This window comes from Dama dama, chromosome 25 (assembly GCF_033118175.1).
Source record: "Dama dama isolate Ldn47 chromosome 25, ASM3311817v1, whole genome shotgun sequence".
NCBI lineage: Eukaryota > Metazoa > Chordata > Mammalia > Artiodactyla > Cervidae > Dama > Dama dama.
In genome coordinates, this window is record NC_083705.1 from 38056928 (window position 1) to 38078227 (window position 21300).

The window sequence follows — 21300 nt, forward strand, 5'->3', positions numbered from 1 at the left end:
ACAGAAATAAAGCATGCCTTCCAGAGATTGGAAAAAAGAGAAAAACAGCCTTTTAGAATTAGTTGGTACCACTATTCTGAAGCTTGTACTGTCCTTTTCAATCCTTGCAGAGAAACAATTAATAAAGGAATCCATTAAGACCTGATTATTGCTGCTAAAAAAGGAAGGTAGAATTTCAGTCCTTTGAAGTAACTGAGAATGATTCAGGCCTCATTACAGAGATATAATCTACATTCATACATTTATGTTAGTGATTCAAATCTGTTGGGAGAGATTGAATTCCGTTAAATAGTGCATCTTTCCTGTGGAACTTTTCTCAGGCTTTCTCCAGCTAACCTAAGAGGTGACCTAACAATGCAAAGCAGTGGAGTATTTAGGGATTCGACTGTGCTATAAAAGAAAGGCTGTAGAGAAAAGAGAAAGAAGAATGAGATATAATCTAAAAAGCTACGTCAGCTTTTCCTTTGGGCTGTTTCCTAAATGCCCTTCCTGTCATCACGATGTACAGAAAAGCCGCGAAAGGGCTCTAGAACTTTTAATCACTGCACCTGCTAACCAGATTTTAATATGGAGTTTTCAAGTTGTGTTTTTCTGTTTTAAGACAGAATAAAAACACAAAGTTCTAGCTTAAAGGTTTGAATAGCTTCTTCTCCTGGATAAGAAAGTTGATAGATGTCTGTATGTGTGCTACCTGTGTGAAAGAGACAGAGAGAGGGACAGAGACTATTTTGAGATTGAAGGTGGGGAGATGTCTATTGTCAGTTACCAAAAAAAAAAAAAAAAAATTAAAGGCTCTTAAGCTGGCACCAATATTGTTGATGTCCATTGTAGAGAAACCTCAAACTAATAACTTCCTGTGTTTTGTAATTTTTCATGGCAGGATCTTTATTGTATGGTTTCATCAAACATAACTTTTAAAAAACTGTAGTTTTAATTAGTTGTGCATTCAAACATTTGGATTCTGCTGAACAACTGGACTGAAACTCTAGTTCCTTAGCAACACTAGACTTTTTTTTTCAGGCATTTTTTTTTCAGATCAGGTATAAAACTATAAACTAGAAAATTGAAATTAGTACCATGAGCTTATTGTTTAAATATCCAGGCTTTAATGAAAGAATCAGACTTGTTTGACACAGGCTGTTTATTTGCTTAACTCTCTAATTAAGAACTACAGAAATCAGAGCTAATTATATTAAATATGAAAATCTACTGTGTCCACTACATTGCCAAAGTCTTCTAAATAAGCATTGTAGTTTTTTTCAATAATGCAATTAAAATCCTGATTCTAGTTTAAAATGTTCTGTTTCAAAGACCCTGAATGCACAGGAAAATAGAAGAGCATGTGTGTAAAGTCATTTATCAGGTCACCAAACAATGATTTGCAATATTCCTAAATCCCATTTCCAAAGCTAGATTTTTTTCCTTGCATTTTCTCCTGTTCAACGTAGACTATGACCAAATGCACATTGTAGGGGCTGTGGTTTGTAGTATATACACAAGCTCGCCTGATTAATTCTCTCCAAATTACAGTTACAAAAGTCACACTCGCAAGTTCATCTTGAAGTGATTCTCCCTCTTAAAATAACTGCCTAAAAATTAGGGTGAACCATATGAAATTGCCACTTTTGAAGGTCAAAAACCATAAAATATTGGCAATTTCATGTGTCCAACTGCCTCACATAAATACTTTATATGATTTATCTTCAGTGGCTCCTCCCAGTCAAGCTTTCCCTAGTTTAGAGTCGTTCTTGAAGAGAATCTCCAGGAATTCTCACTCAGATTTGAAAGGATTATCACAGTATCTCCTTCTTTGTGCCTCTTAATCCTTGGCAAAGGCTTCCTAGTCTGGGACTTGATTCCGTCTGTACCTGAGACATGAGCAAGTCTGTCAGCGATGAAGGAGTTGCAGGGTGGTGAGTGTGAAAAAAAGGTGACTGGTGGTGCAGTTATATTGTAAAATAGAGCCTTTTAAACATTAAAATTGAATACAGAAGAAAAAAAAAATACCCCTTCATGGCAAAGTGCAAAGGAAATTGCCTACCAAAACAGAATATTCTGCCAAATCATACGGTTAAATCTTCGCAATCTCAATAAAGGCGAATTCGCTTTGAAGTGCACGCGTTATTCTGTAAATGACCCTTGTGAGCAATTAGAAATCGGTCATTTCGGTTCCTGATTTCATTTGCGCTGAGAGGGGAGACTTTTAAGGGTGGTGATAAATCTCCCTGAGCTTAAAAGGCAGAGAGGGCCAAAGTGTGAACTTTTTACTTCAGCAACGGAAGCGAGAAATCAGAGATTCATTAAAGCAAGAGACCTCCTTGGAAGCTGGCAGAAGAGGAGGAAAGGAAGCTAATTATGTCTTCCTTTTCTCTGCTTGTCCCACCAGTTTATAATCTGCTGCTTTAAAAGGTTTATCCTTAGCATCTTCTGCTTTCTCCCTCACCCCTCCCCTCCTTCTGGGAGCGAGGGGAAAAAAAAAGTCAGCCAAGCACCAGGCTCCAGGTGGCTCTCAAGTACTTCACTGCCAAAAGAAAAAAAAAAAAAAAAATCGTACGCTGGAAAACAAGTGAGAAAGGGGCTCCCCAGAGGGGACTGGTTCAGACTGGAAAGGAAGCAACATTCGGAAAGCGCGAGGGTACAGCTCGCACCAGTCACCCGCGCGCAGAACACAGGGACGCTTTCGCTGCAATTAGCACGAGCTGGAGGCGCTGGCGGAGGCTGCAGGCTGCCGCGGCCCCGGGGGCCGGGCAGGGTCCCGAGGCTCCGGGCAAAGGCATCACGCTCCCTTCTCCCGGCTCCCCTGCTCTCCCCCGCTCTCCCAGCCCCTTCCCCCTCCCTCTCCCTGGCGTTCCCAGCAGCCGAGGGTTTCAGATGTCCCACCGCCGTTTGACCCCCTCCCTCCTACCCCCCCCCCGTCCCCCCCACCTCCGCTTCTCCACCCCTGCAAATGAGGTTTGACCAGCCGAGGCAGAGCCCACCTCTGGCTTAGAATCACTGACATTTAGACTCCAGGCTTCAACCTGTTTACAAGCGGGCTTTCCAAAGGAAGGGGGGTGCGGGGGGGAGGGAAAGAGGGCCAAACAAAACACCAACCGCCATCCCCCCCGCCACCCCAAACAAGAAGTGACTTTCTGGAGGCTTCAAATCAACAGGCACCACCAAAAAGAGAAAGCAACAGGGCGAAGAAAACAACGGCTACCCCGGCAGCCGCCTCCGGTTCTGACAACTCCGAGGGACTCACTTTCAGAGCTGGCTAGCGAACCGGGGGCTGGTGCGGAGAAGGACTAGACGCTGCCAACCGCACCGGGGCGCAGATAGCTCCCCCAGCCTCCCACCCCGACCCTTTGGGGTGTTGTTCCCCGCGCTGTCATCTGTTTTTCAGCCTTTTTTTCCCCCCCCTGCATTTAACATGGTGAAGAAAGGAGTGAAGAAGAGAACAAAGTAAGCTCCTGGGGGAGTGAGGAGCGAGGGTGACCCCCGCCACCACCAGCTCCTGCTACTGCGGCCACCCACGTCCACATTCACCAGGAGACCCAGGGGCGCGCGCGGCGGCGGATCCGAGAAAGGAGCGAGGAGAGGCAGCCGGCCCTTCCGCGGAGTTATGGATGTTGGTGCTTTCACTTCTGGCCAGATCCGAGCCCAGAGGGAGCTAACCAGCGGCCGCCACCTCCAGCTGTCTCCTTGCCTCGCACCAGGTCTTACCCTTCCAGTATGTTCCTTCTGATGAGACAATTTCCAGTGCCGAGAGTTTCAGTACAATGTGGAAATGGATTCTGACACATTGTGCCTCAGCCTTTCCCCACCTGTCCGGCTGCTGCTGCTGCTTCTTCTTGCTGTTCCTGGTATCTTCCGTCCCCGTCACCTGCCAAGCCCTCGAGCGGGACATGGTGTCACCAGGGGCCACCAACTCCTCTTCTTCCTCCTCGTCCTCGTCCTCCTCGTCCGTCTCCTTCCCCTCCAGTGCGGGGAGGCATGTGCGGAGCTACAATCACCTCCAAGGAGATGTCCGCTGGAGAAAGCTATTCTCTTTCACCAAGTACTTTCTCAAGATTGAGAACGGGAAGGTCAGCGGTACCAAGAAGGAAAACTGCCCGTACAGTAAGTAACAAATGCGCGCTCCCCTCCTTCCAATTATCCACCCCCACCCCACAAGGGGGGTAAAATCTGTTCCAGATGTGGCCAGCTAAATATTTACGTCCCCAACTCCTGTAAAATGATTAAGTGGAATACTTTCACACTAAATCAGCCCCCCCCCCCGCGCGCGCGCGCCCCGTGTATACATTGCGCTGTAGCACCCCCACCCCGCGGCGCGCGCCCTCCACACCCCCCACTCTCTTGGCCACCCCATCTGCCCTGTCTCCTTGGCTTGTCACTCGCAGGACCACGCAGGGCGCCCAAGAGTTCCCTCAGTGGATGGATGCCCCTCTCGGTCTCCAGCGTCCTTCCCCACCTCACCCCAACGTCTCCTTTCCCTCCCTTCTGGAAATGGCTCGAGTAAACACATTTTGTTCTTTTCGCTGGCAATCTTATTAAGAGTTTCAGGACAGTTTCCGCAAACTGAAAATAATTATCCGCTGTCAATTGCAGGGACTTTATGGGAACTTTATTTAAGAGAGAAAAGTCAAATCCACTGTCTCCCCACCCCCATCTCTTTACCCCACCACCCGGTCTCGATAGGAGGAAAACAGTTTTCTGGTTTTGATTTTTTGTTGTTGTCGTTGGTCCCTCTTGTTGGTTTGAGTGATTGCAGTCCATGAAGTTCCCTTTTCAGGCACCACCAATGCTATTTGTCTTCTGCCTGCCTTCTCTGGTAACATGATGCTCGTGTCTGCGTTGTCAATAGCATATACGCTGCTTTGTGGTGTCCTGTTGGACTCGTTTCTTCTGAAACCTCTCATATTGCAGAGGCATAGTACTACAGTGCTATAAACATCTGGGACTGGAGTCACACAGACCTCACACAAATTTCATTGTCATTCTCTTATTTTCAAAGTAAAAGTCGTAAGTCTGTTTCCATGGTTATGGTTTATCCCATAGGATGAGGTTTCCTCCTCAGTACAAAGTGTGCCCCCATCCTTCGATTTCTTGGCTTTTTCCTTTCTCCTTCCCTCTTTCTTTCCTTCCTTTGCTCTTTCTCTTCTTTCTTTCTTGCAGGGATGTGGGCTGGGTAGGGGGAGAGAGAACTAGAAGAGGAGGGGTGAACATTGTGTCTCTTCTTGAATCAGTCCAGCCAGATTACTCTGTTGGCTTCCTTTCCTGCTTACTTTCAAGTGGTGAGACTTATTCATCCTCTATTGATTGCAATTTGAAAGGATCCCGAGGCTATGTAATGGCACATTGAAGACAGTAGACAATGACTTTAAACATCTTTAGTGACTTTAGCATTATCTCCATGGTGCTTCCAAGTCACCTTTTCAAGGGACTTTTTTGTGTCAATTGTTTGGGAATTCCAAGCATATATTAATATTTGCTAGCTAACTTAAATATGAGAGTCATAGATTTCAGATTCCTTAGCCCAGAAAGTATCTGGTATTAATGGGAAAGATAGTTAACCAGAACTTAGCATTATCTTTTTAAAATAAAGATAAGACTTATTTTTCTTATTTGGAGACTCACATTCAAAATTAACTTCTGTTCCTCCTCAGCTGCTACTTCCATGTACTAAAATAGCAATATGTTTACAAGTAATAAAAATATTTGTATAAGTGTTTTAAAGTAGTCCATCTTATGTTTATCACCAGAGATGGACCTGTACTCCACTACCTACCTATATTTTTCCTGCTTTTATTCATTAGAAATACTGAAATAAAGTCAGATATGATGACTGTTTTTTGCTATAATTTGTTACATGAATTTATTAGATATGATATATAGATGTTAGGTTATTGATTTAAATTTTTAATATTTTCATTCACTTCTAAAACAAAATAGTTATGGTACCATCCAGGTAGGATGATGGGGAAGAAGTGGTCCAACACTTACTGAAGAGCGAGCTGGGACAGGGACTGAAATTTTTCTTTGTATTTTTACTTCGTGGAAATAACTCAAAAGAAATATAATAAAATTTCAGAGTGTTATTCTTGAGCAAAATTTTTTTTTTACAAATAACAATGTTATTGCTGTATTTTAAGTGTCTTTATAATGTGATGTAAAGACCAATCTACAGTAGTTTATTTATGTGTCTTAAATTACTATTTTCTAAAATAATGTACAATGTGTGATTAACCATTTAGTAAGATGGTTTCCAGGGTACAGATTAAAATATATATTTTTACAGTAAGAATTACCTGCAAAAAGAAGAGTATATAATTTTTATCATATAAAAACAAGTGGAAATTTTTCACCCTAATTGTCTAAAGTACACTAAAACGTCTTCCATGTGACAAATTATAACTGATAGTCCTTGTTAAAATTCTAATATCTTATATAGTAATGCAATCCTAATCAATGGTTGAAAATGAAAGGAGGTGGAGCCTGCTCTGTTAATGGCAAACCATAAATAATTTAGGCTTGCCAAGAACATCTGTATCAAGACATAACAAGTGAATAGTAGAGGTTGAAAAAGCTTTAATTTCACATGTGGCTGGGTAATCAGAATGCTGCTACAATTTCCAGCTGGACTGATTCAGCTGAACTACATGGTATCATTAAGATATTGTCTAAATGTTGCATAATTACATGAGTACAAACTTTGCCATGCCTACAGGGTAATCAGCCAGCCAGCCCACCAAATGGTAGCCTGTTAAATATTAGGGTCTCTAACCTCTGAAGTTCCTTGTCCAAAACCACATTTCAGTAACATTTTCCTAAACAAGTTATTAATTATTCAATGTACAAAGCTGTTCTTTTAAGGTTTGCTTATTTGAAGCTTCTTATTATTTGAAGCTTAATTTTCTGTGTTACTTTTGACCCTAGTATTATTGCTGCTAAAATACAGTAACAGCTTATCTCAGAGGCTACATGTTTGTGATGTCCTGAGTAATTAAATGACTGTTTCACTGGCTTTCTGCCAGCAAAATGCTAACAAAAGAGAAGTAAGGAAATCACCCATTAGCACTGCAAAATCATTTTTAGCTTCTACTTCCAAAGTTGGCTCCCAGAAATTGGATGGTTCGAAAAATATTACGTATGCTAGAGAAACTCTTCTCCATTTCAAGTGACTATTCTAATTTTTTAGTGGTGGGGTAATTTTTGTTTGCTCCTTTGCCATTATGTGAAAGTAGAATAAAGGGAGCAGTGATGAATTATGTTTCTCCTGCTAGAAGTCTGAGAAAGCCTGAATAATTTAGAATAGCTGTGGTGTATCTGTCACTAGATATGCTCAGGCTCATTTAGGTTTGTTTTATCATTCTTTACATCTAGAGCTTTGCCCTTGAAACATTACCACTCGGCTCCAGTTCTGGCCTACTAGAAAGGCTGGATACAGCTGTTAGTGCCCTTGCAACTGGGACTGGCGGTCTTATTTCTGGATGTGAGTAAAACAGCTGTGGGCTACTCCCATGATTGTCACTTATAGACAAAGAGAGTCTAGTGAAAAGAAAATGCATCCCTAAACTTGAGAGAGTCGAAGATAGATATTTTCAAAATGGAAAGCCATACTGCTAATTAGTATTTTCAGGAAAGGAGTATGGAAGATATTAGAGAAATCAGTGTGCACTGAGTATGCAGGCTCTGCCCTATTTCATAAATATATACCTCATTTGACACTCATAATCACTCTATGATTTGGATAAATCCACATTTTTCAAATATGAAAACTAACCCTCAAGAAAAGTAAATTGCCCAAGGTCATTCAACTGGAAATTGACAGAGCCAGATTCAAGCCAAAGTTGATTTGGTTTTATCATGACATTTCTTCTACCTCTCTACTACTGGCAACTTTGATGTCAATATATCAGAAGTAGATGCCACACGAAACTCTAAAAAACAAATTATCCAAATCCTTAATTGCTTCTTGCTGTGTACACCAGTTTTTTGTCAGAAGGAAATTGAAAGAGGAGTAAAATGACAGTGGGGCAGAATGAACTATGTTAAAGTTATCATTGCAGGTGGCAAGATGGTATCAAACAATGTTAGTGCATTCTCTGTGTGAAATATCGCTTTTGATATTATGTTTGAGAATATACTTGCTTAGGGCACACAATATACACATACAGCCATCTCACAGAAGGCATTAGAAATACATGACTAAGAAAAATCCATGAATATCATTGAATATAGTAATAGTTTACAGCTGAGGACCAAATGTTTCATGGTTTCCACATGTAATAAAACAATTTGATTGTAAATACAAGTGTGAAATTGGGCTGTTGAAGAAACTTCTGATGTATGACTCTAAAAGGAGCAAATCTTAGAGACCTAAAGTTTTAAAATGACTCTGCAAATCAAAAGGCACTTCACCGCATAGAAATGATAGATTATCGCCCTGAACTCAATCATAGGGCTTCCCTGGTGGCTCAGAGGTTAAAGTGCCTGCCTGCAATGCGGGAGACCTGGGTTCGATCCCTGGGTCGGGAAGATTCCCTGGAGGAGGAAATGGCAACCCACTCCAGTATTCTTGCCTGGAGAATCCCATGAACAGAGGAGCCTGATGGGCTACAGTCCACGGGGTCACAAAGAGTTGGACACAACTGAGCGACGTCACTTCACTTTCAATCAAGGTTTATGTTATGACTTTTTAATCAGGGTTAGAGCTTATTTTGTAGGCTTCCGTGGTGGCTCAAATGGTTAAGAATCTGACTGCAATGCGGGAGACCTGGGTTCGATCCCTAGCTTGGAAAGATCCCCTGGAGAAGGGCATGGCAACCCACTCCAGTGTTCTTGCTTATTTTAGGAAGAAGTTAAATAAGGTAAGGATATCATTTTTGAGGAAAATAAGGACTTGAATATTATCTCCTAATAAATACGTAACAGTTTTCCGGGAAGAAAACAAACACAGCTTATGATTTCCACTGGTAACTTATTTAAGTTGTATTTTTTTCTAGAAGTTGGTTGCATAATTTATAACTGGCAGCATTTAATCATGAGGATTGAGGATTTATGAAGGTGGAAGGCACTATTTAATGTTTACATGACATTGTCCTGTTACTTTTACTGCATTCCTACCATATGGACCCTCCACTTTGATGGATTTATCATAAGCCCATTAAAAATGCACAATTACAGAGAGTTTCCTCTTTATAAACCTGATTTATAACCATCTACTAGAAGAAACTCAAGAGAACAGTTGGCAGAAATCACATTCCAATAATGGAGTATGAGAATTTAGAGACCTCAATCTCTAGGTTTTTGGGTAGTTTAGTAATCTAGTACCAAAAAGTATGTATCATTCTTTAAAAATAAGTTTTTCCAACGTATTGTTTAAGCACAGAACTTAAAAGAAGAATTGCGTTTTATACAATGAAGGAAACCCCTAGTGCATGCATTTTTCTTCTACATTTTTTACTACTCAATTTAGAGAGAAAAGCCTCAATCCAGGGTAATTTCTTCATTTTTTTAATAAATTTATGGTAGAACCTGAATGAGCATTTAAAATCCCTGTACAATTACCTTAATGTTCAGAGGCAAACCCCATTTATTATTCAAATGTCTGACTTTCCACAAGCCAAAATGTTGGAAAAAAGTTGACGGCTCATTTGAAATGCAGCTAATATTCCTCAGGTTTATGACCTGTGTATGAATATCTCCATCTCTCCTAAGCCTTAAATGTCTGTATGCTTATCCAAAATTGAGTACAAATGATATTTCTTTATTATGCTTCAGAAGGAAGAGTAATACATGTGTTTTAGTTCAAAGTGATTTTAATCTATCTTAACATTAATTCTATGAACTTTGCAATGGAGAGTAATTCAGATGACATTTTTAGTATTACTCTTCCAACATTTGTCAGGATTAATAGTTGATGTTTGCTTAATGTACGTAAAATATTAGCATTTCCCTCCCAGAAATTAAAGTTTTCCTTTAATTTTCCAGTAAAATTGGGAATACAATTTATGTTACTGTAGTTTTAACACAGTTTTATTACAATCTAAAAAGTAATGAACCTCATTTTGTCTTAAGTTGTTTTATGCAGAAGTATCTTAATTTTTCATGTATATTGCAAAGTATTATGATCATTTACATTTGCCATTTGAAAAATGGTGTTTGTTGCTTGGTTTTGCAGACTAAAAGCACCTGCTTTTCATAATCGGCACTCTTTTATTGTCAGTGCCTATTACCTCTGCCTGTGTTAGTCAGTCAGTTATAACAAGTGATAACCTAGAAACATGCCTTTAAAATCAGTGTAAGAATATATACCAGCATCTTGGGAAGCCACCAGCGACACTCTGATACCCAATGAATAAATTAAAAGTGTCGATGTTTTATAGAATTAGTTTAAAACCAAGTATTAGTCAGATTTTGCACAAATAGAATGTTCCAGGATATCTAAAAGGGAGCCGGGTCACCCACAAAATAATGGCTTTAAAGGTCCCCTTCCTTTTAAATCAGGTCAGTTGTGTTCTTTTCTTTGAACGCTATGTTCTAATTGGAACAATAAATCAAAGACGACACTCAGAGTAGATTCCCATGTAAGGTGGACAACTGGACAGTGACTTTTTACTGCTGCTAACACGTGCATCCAATTACCATTTGATAGATTCATGGTGCTGGCAGTAAAGCATTGCCTCATTTTATAATTCACCTAATAATTCTTCCACCTAAACCTGTCTGCCTTTACCTATATCTAATCTGTCACTATGTGTGTTATCATTAATGAGGAATTTTCAAATGTTTAGCATGCTTCCTACAATGAATGATGACATTAAGATATTAATGAATCATTTAACTAACCATAATAGATGAGGTAAAGTATTGATTAAGTCAATATACCCCCAGCTTCAAGTAATTGTCAACTAAATATAACCTAATAATTTCACTACAACTTAATTATGAATAGTGTGGGCTAACTGGAACTTAATTTTAAATAGCAAAATTTAAGAACTTTAAAAATAAATTCTAATTAAATAATCATAATGGCAAACTGAAGAATCTTTTAACAGGTATTTTTCTATGATCATAATTATTTTCTTTCAAGAACCTTAAGTTAACATGTTTTCTAATCAACATATATTAATATGTTAATAAATATATGTTAGTTCATCCTTAAACTTTTTTTGAGGCACTGTCCTTGTTTGAGGATAACTTGACATTTTCATAGAGTCTACAATTCAAGGCCCATCAACTGCTTTCTAATGTTTCTATATTGAGGCAGTTATATATCTGAAATATCAGTATTGTGAATCCTTGATACATTATCACCCTTTCACTACTTCACTATTTTCTCCTCCTTCTTTTGTTTTCTTTTTTTCCCCCTTTCCCTGGTTTCTAAACCCCTTATATTTCACTGAGGCAAGGAAAAGTCATCCATCGTCATTCTTTAGCATCCTGTGTTATGTTTAGAGCCAGTAGCCTATTCATTTTTGAATGTAGAGCACCCAAAACATGTAGTTTATATTCTAGGCATAAAAGTCTTCAGCAATGCAAATTCCACATACTCTAGCAGGTGCCTCTTCTCACTTTGAATCTCCAATAAATTCTCCATTATCCCAGCACTCAATCCAGTTTCTTAGAGCTTTGCCATTAGTGAAGTGAGCAAACCACTTCTGAGAATGGATGGTAATTGTCTGGTTACTAAGTTGTCAATCTACATTTTCCCTTCAGGTTAAATATTCTGTTCCAGTAACTCTCCCTACATGTTCATTTTACCTATCTTCTAAAAATTGTTTTAGTATATGCAGCATTTACTAAATACTTTGTCAATTTTGTGAACTTTTTCCTTTTGTCTGGACTCCTATGAGAGAAAGTAAAGATGATTTAGGAAATCAAATATTACTTCACTTACATTTTAATTATCATTTATTTCAAAAAGTTGAATGCTATTTTGGAGGTCTTTGTGCATAAGCATGTGTGCTAAGTCACTTCAGTAGTGTCTGACTCTTTGTGACCCTATTAACTGTAGCCTGCCAGGCTCCTCTTTTCTAGGGATTCTCCAGGCAAGAACACTGTAATGGGTTGCCATTCTCTCCTCCAGGAGATCTTTCCGGCCCAGGGGTTGAACCTGCGTCTCTTACATCTCCTGCATTGACAGATCGGTTCGTTACCATTAGAGTCATCTGGAAAGCCCCTTGGGGATATTAATAATATTTCCAAATTCCAGAATTTTATTTAAATTATAAAGTTCCTCTGTATAACCCTGCCAATTGTAGCTCTCTAAAATGAAGCCCATGTTCTCATTTTAATACTGGTTATCAAAGAAGAAAAATGTAAAATGTATGTGCATTTGTATTTCAGGTTGACCAAATATAGAAATGCACATAGCTTTATTAGAAAGATACTGAGAAACTGATAGGAGCTAAAATTTAAATTCATAGCATATGTGTATTCACATACTTCTCTCAAGAAAGAACTTTTGGCACTGATTGCTGAATTAGATTGATTTTTGTTATATGCAGAATCTGACTGTTTACATATGTTAGATTGATTTGTTACTATAATAATAATTAAAAGCCAAGCTTCTTTCTACAATTAGTTTCCAATTATATAGATAGGCAGATATAGATAGATGGATTCCCAAAGCCTAAATAGCTTTGATTTACTGATAGAATTATTAAAAGACAAAGTAATCTTCTGCAACATGAGGAAACCTGACACTAATTTATATACTATTTATGTTTTGAAGTGAGGTATATTTACAATGTGATTAATAACAGTAATTAACAAGGTTGTTATTGTTCAGTCACTAAGTTGTGTCCAATTCTTTGGGTCCCCATCAACTGCAGCATGCCAAATTACCAGATTTCTAGGGCATTTTTTGGAACATCTCTGTAGAAGGATATGATTCCTCAAATATGAAATATGAAAAGAAAATGTGCTAGGGATATTAATCCCTAAGATTAAGAAGTTGACGAATGAAACTACATAAATGCTTTAAACCTGAATCAAGAGGGATAGTAAAGAACATATAATTAGAATGTTAGAAGCCAGAGGAAAAGCAGAGAATCCATAGAGCATTTAGACACAGACTGTGAAAGGAAGAGGGGATGGTTTGCTGGAGTGATGAAGACAAGGGTTTTGAACTCTCAGGAAGGAGATCAAACTATTGAGTAGCGCTGCAAAAGGGCTGACATGACAAGAAAGGTGTGAGGGAAATATAACCCAGTCCCTGGCATTCGACTGGATGTTAAATTAACTGAAATGAGAACCTGCGATCTAAAAGGAATCCCACAGAAGTAATCGCAGCCATGGTATCAGAGTAAGGAAGGCTAAATCTGAGTTCCTGTTAAAGAGGCAAAAGGGTAGAGGGGTTAAAAGTGTGGGCTTTGATTAAAAATGATTACAGCTATGGGCCTGGATCAAAAGTAAGCTTTGTAGACACAGAAGTGGGTGCATTTGAGGCTCCCAACTGCCAGACAATAGTGTATCACTTGGGCAAGTTGTCATCAGTAGAACAAGGGTAGTAACAATACCGACCTCTTTTCTCCAGGGTAAAGATGAAATGAGATCACTTATTCATTCAACAGAAATGTCTTAAGTGCCTGCATTGTGTCAGATACTATCGGACACTTAAATACATGCTGAACAAAGATAGTTTGGCTCTTGCAGAGCTTCACTTTACAGACAGTATCAAAAAAATAAAAAACAGATATGTGATGAAAAATTGGGGTAATTGTATGGGAAGCATGCTACTCTAACAGAAAACAATTGGTAACTATTCCAGGCTAGAGAAGCCTATTGAAGGTGAGAGGTAGGAAGATGGGTAAAGCATGGAAGGAGTTTGGTGCCTCCTCCAAGAAGTACAGAAAATGCACGCTGAGCCCGGGGTTTAGTGAGAAGATTGGAGAAGCTGGTATTTGTAAGAGCTTAACGGCACCCTCATCAAATGAGTACTATACAAGGAAAAGGTATGATGCATCCTCTTATTGCAAGGGTAAGTATCAGGAAAGCAACAAGCAGATTATTTGATGAAATGAGAACTAAAAATAATAGAATAGAAGAAAGAAGAAGGGATGAGGAATGCACTTGGCAGTTTTTAAAGGCAGAAATGTTAGAACATCTGAAGTAATTTCAGATTTGGAATTGTAGTACCCATAATGTTCTGAAGGTTGGGGAAAAGCCTAGAAGTCTGGTTCATTAAGAGACTAGGCACATTAAAAGACCAGCAGACATTTGAAAATTGAAGGGGACTCTAGTGGTCCAGTGATTAAGAATCCACCTGCCAATGCAAGAACATGGGTTCTATCCCTGGTCCAGGAAGATTCCACATGCCCCAGGGCTACTAAGTCTGTGAGTCCAAGTTCTAGAGCCTGTGAGCTACAACTGCTGAACCTACTGTCTGCAACTTGAGAAAGCGCATGGGCAGCAACGAAGACCCAGCGCAGCCAAAACTAAAATAAGTAAATTAAACACATAAATAAATAAAATTGAAGATAACTTGAGAAGAGAGTGAAGAGCTAAAAAAAAAGAGTAAAGCGGGTAGCCGTTGTATTCAAGGACACAAGAATAAAAGAGAACAAACAAAAGGAAAACAACAACAACAAAAGTAGGGACAAAACAGGTAGTCATAAAGATTAGAGGAAGACAGATGACTGCATTAAATGGAAGAGTAAGTGACTCAGTTCTTAGATATTTCAAAATAAATCTTTATTTTAAGTTATGATGTGGTTTTGAATCAAGATAATCCCAGATACTCAGCTCTCAGGAAATTCTGTAGTTAAGCTTCTATTTCTCATCCCATGCCTGTGACCTTTTTGACCCATACCCTCAAAGGGTTTGCAATCTAGAGGGGGAAATAGGAGATCTTCGCAGACAGTTGGAAGGTAACACAAGGCAGCTTATACTAAATTCCAGAGAAGCAGGGTGGAACTTAAGTAAACAGTAGCCTGTAACTAGGGAGGGATGAATGACAAGGGGAGTGTCACACTGAGGAAAAGGAACTCCAGATAGACTTAGATAAGAAAAACAGAGTAGGAAATATCCTAAAAGAAGGCAGGGAACCATGTGGTCACAGAACCTGACATGAGACTTTTAGAAAGTAACAGGCAGGTCAACGGGGTGAAGCAGAATTTGCAAATCAGTGGGTATCCTATGATATACAAGCAAAATATGCCAGAATGTACCATCATGGGAGAGGGAAATATGTAAATATCCTTAGATTTGAGGACTAGGTTTTCTGCTAAAATATTACATTTACATAGTTTGCATTTAAAATTGGCCTTCTCTATTTTATATTTGCTTTATTTTTCAAGGTAAAGAAAAAACAGAGAGAAAGTAGAGATATTTGAAAAGGGTATGAATTATAGTACCATTGACATAACCTAAAAATGTTAAAACAGTAAGTTAATCTGCCAAAAAAAAAAAGAAAGCACTGAACTACTTTTGTACTAGGTACAGGAAAAAGTCCCTGGAGGAGGGCATGGCAACCCTGGACATGGTTGGAGAGTCTTGCCTGGAGAATCCCATGGACAGAGAAGCCAGGTGGGCTGGAGTCCATGGGTTCGCAAAGAGTTGGACACTGAATTGACTTAGCATGTACTCACGCACAGGAAAAAGCAGTTCTGAGCTATACCAAATGGCATCATCTTTAGCATTCCTGATTTGCTAAATGATCACTACTTAAAAATTTAAAATAGCTACTCCTGCAGAACTTCTTGACTTATACCCACCCCTAGGAAGAGATTTTTGCAATATCACAGCAGATTCCCACAGGAAACTACTGAACCCTCAATGTTACTTGCTCTAAGGTAAGGTAAGGTGAAGCTGCTCAGTCGTGTCTGACTCTTTGCGACCCCACACACTGTAGCTTAACCAAGCTCCTCCGTCCATGGGATTTTCCAGGCAAGGGTACTGGAGTGGGTTGCCATTTCCTTCTCCAGAGGATCTTCCTGACCCAGGGTTCGAACCCAGGTCTCCCGCATTGTAGGCAGACGCTTTACTGTCTAAGCCACTAGGGAAGTCCTTAGTCCTTACTCCAAAGGGAACTACTGAACCCTCAATGTTACTTGCTCTACCTGTATATTTTTTCTCATTTCTGTTCTAAATTGTCTTAGAGTTACTTGGTTTAGGTGATTAGGAAGAAAAATAAAATTGACTACAGCTATTTTTCTTACAAAAGAGTAAACTTAAGTATTTCTAAGGGAGCAGGATGCTGACAGCATATATGCAGCTGCACCCACTATTAAGATCATGAGCTTTGCAGACAAACATTGATGCAGAATCTGGGTTCTGAAACTGTGAAGCTTCACCCATGGCCTTGACAAAGGACTCCAAGGAGGGACTTGATCTGTGCAACTGTTAAGTGAGAATAATCATATCACCTACCTCATCTTTGTTGGAAGGATAAGTTTGTATATTTACATGTGAGACTATAAATGTAAACTCGATATAGGATCAGTATATTTTAAGAGCTGAAAAATGTTAGCTCCTATTACTGTTTTATGCTATGATACTGTGTTGTTTTTAATTATGCCATTTTCTGGAAAGATCTCTAAGTCATAGGATAATAAAAAATTAAACAGAAAAGCTGTATCATACCACCTTACTTCGAGTTTCCCTGGTAGCTCAGACAGTAAAGCATCTGCTTGCAATGAGGGAGACCTGGGTTCTATTCCTGGGTCAGGAAGATCCCCTGGGGAAGGAAATGACAACCCACTGCACTATTCTTGCCTGGAGAATTCCATGGACAGAGGAGCCTAGCAGGCTATAATCCATGGGGTCGAAAAGAGTCGGACACGACTGAGAGACTTCACTTTCACATTCACTTACAGAATTCTAATGTTTTTATTAGTTGATTCTCAGAAAAATTTGTGAAAAGGGGCACTGTTACCCCCATACTATCTTTTTTGTTATTGTTTAGTTGCTAAGTTGTGTCTGACTCTTTCATGACCCCATGGACTATATAGCTGGCCAGGATCCTCTGTCCTTGGGATTTCCCAGGCAAGAATACTGGAGTGGGTTGCCATTTCCCTCTTCAGGGGATCTTCCTGACCCAGGGATCGAACCTGAGCCTCCTGTATTGGCAGGAGGATTCTTTACCACTGAACCACCTGGAAAGCCCATCTTTTTTTTTTTCAAATACAGGACTTTAGTTGTTTATTAATAAAGTATGTCATCATTATGATTTGGGGGAAAAAACTTAAAAATGTTCAACCTTCAAGTTAATGTAGGTTAGGCCACCCAAAAGACAAAGCAAAGATAACATAAAAGTCATGGTCCAATAGATAAATAAATATTTTTTTATTTTTAGTGTTAGTCATTCAGTCGTATCTGAATCTTTGTGACCCCATGGACTGTAGCCCACCAGGCTCCTCTGTCCTTGGAATTCTCCAGGCAAGAAAACTGGAGTGGGTTGCCATTTTCTTCTCCAGGGGATCTTCCCAACCCAGAGATCAAACCTGGTTCTTCCTCATTGTGGACAGACTCTTTATCAACTGAGCCACCTTACTGTCTTTAAATGACAAACTTGAGTCTAAAAGTTATGGTGCCTGACTGAAGTTATATTGTTAGAAGAAGTGAGTCAGGATTTAAACTTAGGACTGTCTTAGCTAAGGGTGACCTCCCATCCTGATTGGCCTGGACCAGTCTCAGTATGTGCCTCTTATTCTGGCATGTTATTAACAGCACTCTTGTTCACTCTCAAAGTACTTCATTACAAAGTCACCCTAGTCTTAGCCATTCTGGTTTGTGTAAGGCACAAATCTACCCAAGCTATTTCCCTCTCAAATACTTCGATTTGTTCGCAGCGTTCTCAGAATCATATCTAAATTTCTTTGCATGGCATTTTAGGCCCTCGAGATTGTTGCCTACTGAACCCCCCCACCCCACTCTGCCCCAGCCCCACCTCATTTCTTAATACATGCCCCATTATAGACATACTGAGTTGATTTTAGTTCTAGTACATGCCTTGTTCTTCACATGAAGCCGTTGCACACACTCCTAGATCTGATTGGAGTGATGTTCCTGCCCCAGTCCCTATTCTTTCAGGTCCCAGTTAGATGTGACCTCTAGGAAACCTTTCTGACCACTCTGTTGTTGCCACAAAACCTCCACTCCCAGACACCCTGTATTTAGTATTTTAACACAATCTCATACTTGATTAATTCACCCATCTAGTTTCCTTATACACAGAAAACTTGTTGAGGGTGAGCACTATATGCATCACACTGACCTTTGCATACAAACCCTTAATATACTGTCTAGAGTATAATGGGTCTCCTCATTAATATTTATTAGATAAAATTCTTTTTCTAACTGCATGTCCTTGAGTCAATAGACTTAAGCCTTTCTTTGGTTTCATCATCTGGTCTGGAAAGTGTGATTAACATATTACCTACTTGAAAAATATAGTTGAAGTAAATTATCTTTTAAATTCCATAGGGTTCTAAGTTCTGCAATTCTGAGAACTTAGACAATAAATGAGGCATCATTTCTTAACTAAGTGTTAAGTACATACATCCATGCAAACTTTTGAATGCAAGTTTGTGTAATCCTTGAAATAGGTTGTTTCCCATTTTTTTCCAATTTGCCTAAGTTTACTGTTGATTATGTTCAGTGGATATATATGATAAATTTACTCTCTTTTAAAACATGCTGACTGTGGGATAGTTATTAATGGCTTCAGAGTTGTATTTGTGTTCTGGGGTAATTTGGTGACAAGAAATGAGCAATTCTTGGTAATTCATTTAGAGAAGAAGAATGTACTGCAAAAGAATGGGAGTAAAGGGATATGGTTCATAGTCCTGGCTATGTCAAAACATTTGCTATGCAATCTTAGGCACATCATTTACTTTATCTTGGCCTCAGAAACTTAATCTGTGAAATGAGGGTATTAAACTAAATACAATTGTTAAAATATTTTTGTCCGACCATTTCCTAGATTAAGGACCAGATGCTAAGAGCATATTTATTTTAGGAGAGATAATAAATATAGTATGCTGAATAACAGCCACCCAAAGATATCAGGTCCTAATCCATGGAGTATGTGAATGTTACATTTATATGATAAAATTTTGCGGATGTAATAAAGTTAAGGATCTTGAGATGAGGAAATTATCCTGCATTATCAAAGTTGGTCCTAAATGCTATCACTTGTTATTGTAAAAGAGAGACAGGGAGATTAGACACACATAGACAGCAGGAGGCACTTTGATGATGGAAGTACAGAAAGAGAGATTAAAGATACAGTGCTCTGGCTGTGAAGACAGATGAAGGAGCCAAGAGCCAAGGGATGTGGCTATAGAAGCTGGAAGAGGAGAAAAACAGATTTCTCCTCTAGAGCCCATGGAAGGAGCTTGATCCCACTAATACTTTGATTTAGCGCCAGTGAAACTAGTATGAGGCTTCTAGCCTCCAGAACTGTGAAAGAGTAAATTTCTATTCAGACACCAAATTTACAGCAGCTACTTGTTACAGCAGCTACAAGAAACCAACACAAATTTTGATATTGCAGAGTGGGGTGCTACTGTAACAAAAACCTAAAATTGTGCAAATAATTTTGGAATTGGGTAATGAGTATGGACTGGAAGAATTTTGAGTCATGTGATAGAAAAAGCCTTGATTGCCTTAAATGTAGCATTGGTAGAAATATAGATATTAAAAGCCCTTTGGTGAGACTCCAAAGCAAGTGACGAGCACAGTAGGGAAAACCTGTATCATCTTAGAGAATACATGTATCTTCACAGAATGTTGGTAGAAATATAAATATTAAAACTGCTTCTGGTGAGAGATAGAGGAAATAGGGAGCATGTTATTGGGAACTAGAAGAAAGGCAATTCATGTCGCATAGTGGCAGATACTTAACGTAAACTGTGTCTTATAGCTGTGTGGAAAGCAGTAAGTGGTGAACTTGGAAATTTAAATGAGAAAGTTTCTAACAAAAGTGTAGAAGGTGCCATCTGGTTTTCTCTTGTGGCTTAGAGTAAAATGTGAGAGGAGAGAGATAAAGTGAAGAAAGAACGAGTAAGTGAAATAGAACCAGTACTTGATTTGGAACTTCTCAGTCCATCCAGATGGCAAAAGATGCTAAATTAAAGGATTCAGTATTTGAAAAGTAGTTTCTAAAGAAAAGGCTAACGGTGTGACTGAACAGCCTTATGCTAGTAGTGCATGTGATATGAGTTCCCTCAGCCATCTTAACAGAAGCCAGGAATAGAGGATTTCAAAGATCTGGGGAGGACCCTTTATTTATTTACATGAATGCTGTGACAAATACACAGGAGACCCACAAAGTTTTTGAGAATGTTATATCAGCAGAAACACTGCCTGCTTGGACTGAAAGAAACTGAAATAAGACCAAGTGAAGGGGAAGTTGTCAGACTCCTCAGATTCTACAAGCAGGCTGATAAAACTGTTCAGCTGCAAACACATATGAGCTTTCAAGAAAGGAAGGATCATGGTGAGGGCAGAGCCTTGAGCATAGAAGGCAGAACCACAAGTACAGAAGCAGAACTTTCAAGCCACAAAGGACCAATCCCAAGTCTTGAAACCTAATGGAATTTGCCCTGCTGAATTTTGACATTAGGTGGGACTCTTGACCCTTTTCTTCCTTCCATTTTTATCTTTTCCTTTTTATGTAATCGGAATGACTATAACACTAGTGCTATGCCTGTCCCACTATTATATTTTGGGCATAGATATATCTTATTTTCTAGCTTTCAAGATCATACCTAGAGTCTCATGGATACTTAATTTAGATTAGTCAGGTGATGAGATGTGGGATTTTTGAGCTCATCATATTTAAATGAGATTTTGAACTGAAATTCATGCTGTGATACACGGAAGTTGGGGAGGTGTTGGGGTAGAGTGAGTATACTTTACGTGTGAAATGGATATAACTTTGGGCTGTCTAGAAGGTATTGTAATATGCTGAATAATGACCAACAGAAATATCAGGACCTAATCACTGAAACCTGTGAATGTTATAAATTTTTAAAAATGTGATTAGATGAAAAATCTTGAGATGAGGAGACTGAAATTATCCTGGATTATCCAAGTATGTCCTAAATACCATCACAAATGTCTTTATAAGATAGAATCATAGGGAGATTCCATACACACAGAATGTAGAGGGTGATTTGATGATGGAAGCAGAGAGAGATCTGAAGATACTATAATGTTGCCTTTGAGATAGAGGAAAAGCCATGAGTCAAGAAATGTGCCTCAAGAAGCTTGAACAGGTAAGGATGGTTTCTGTCTGGAGAGCCTTCAGAGGGAATATGATTCCACTAATATCTTGACTTCAGTCCAGTGAAACTAATAGTGGACTTC

General features: G+C 39.2%; 1 protein-coding gene across 1 annotated transcript in view; it reads left to right on the plus strand.

Moving 5' to 3' along the window:
- Positions 1-2981: 2981 nt before the first annotated feature.
- Positions 2982-21300, plus strand: part of FGF10 (fibroblast growth factor 10) — an 87678-nt gene continuing 69359 nt past the window's right edge. Inside the window, exon 1 of the mRNA XM_061129828.1 lies at positions 2982-4098. Coding sequence (XP_060985811.1) covers positions 3759-4098 — 340 coding nt within the window. The 5' untranslated portion in view covers positions 2982-3758. The remainder of the gene's footprint in view (positions 4099-21300) is intronic.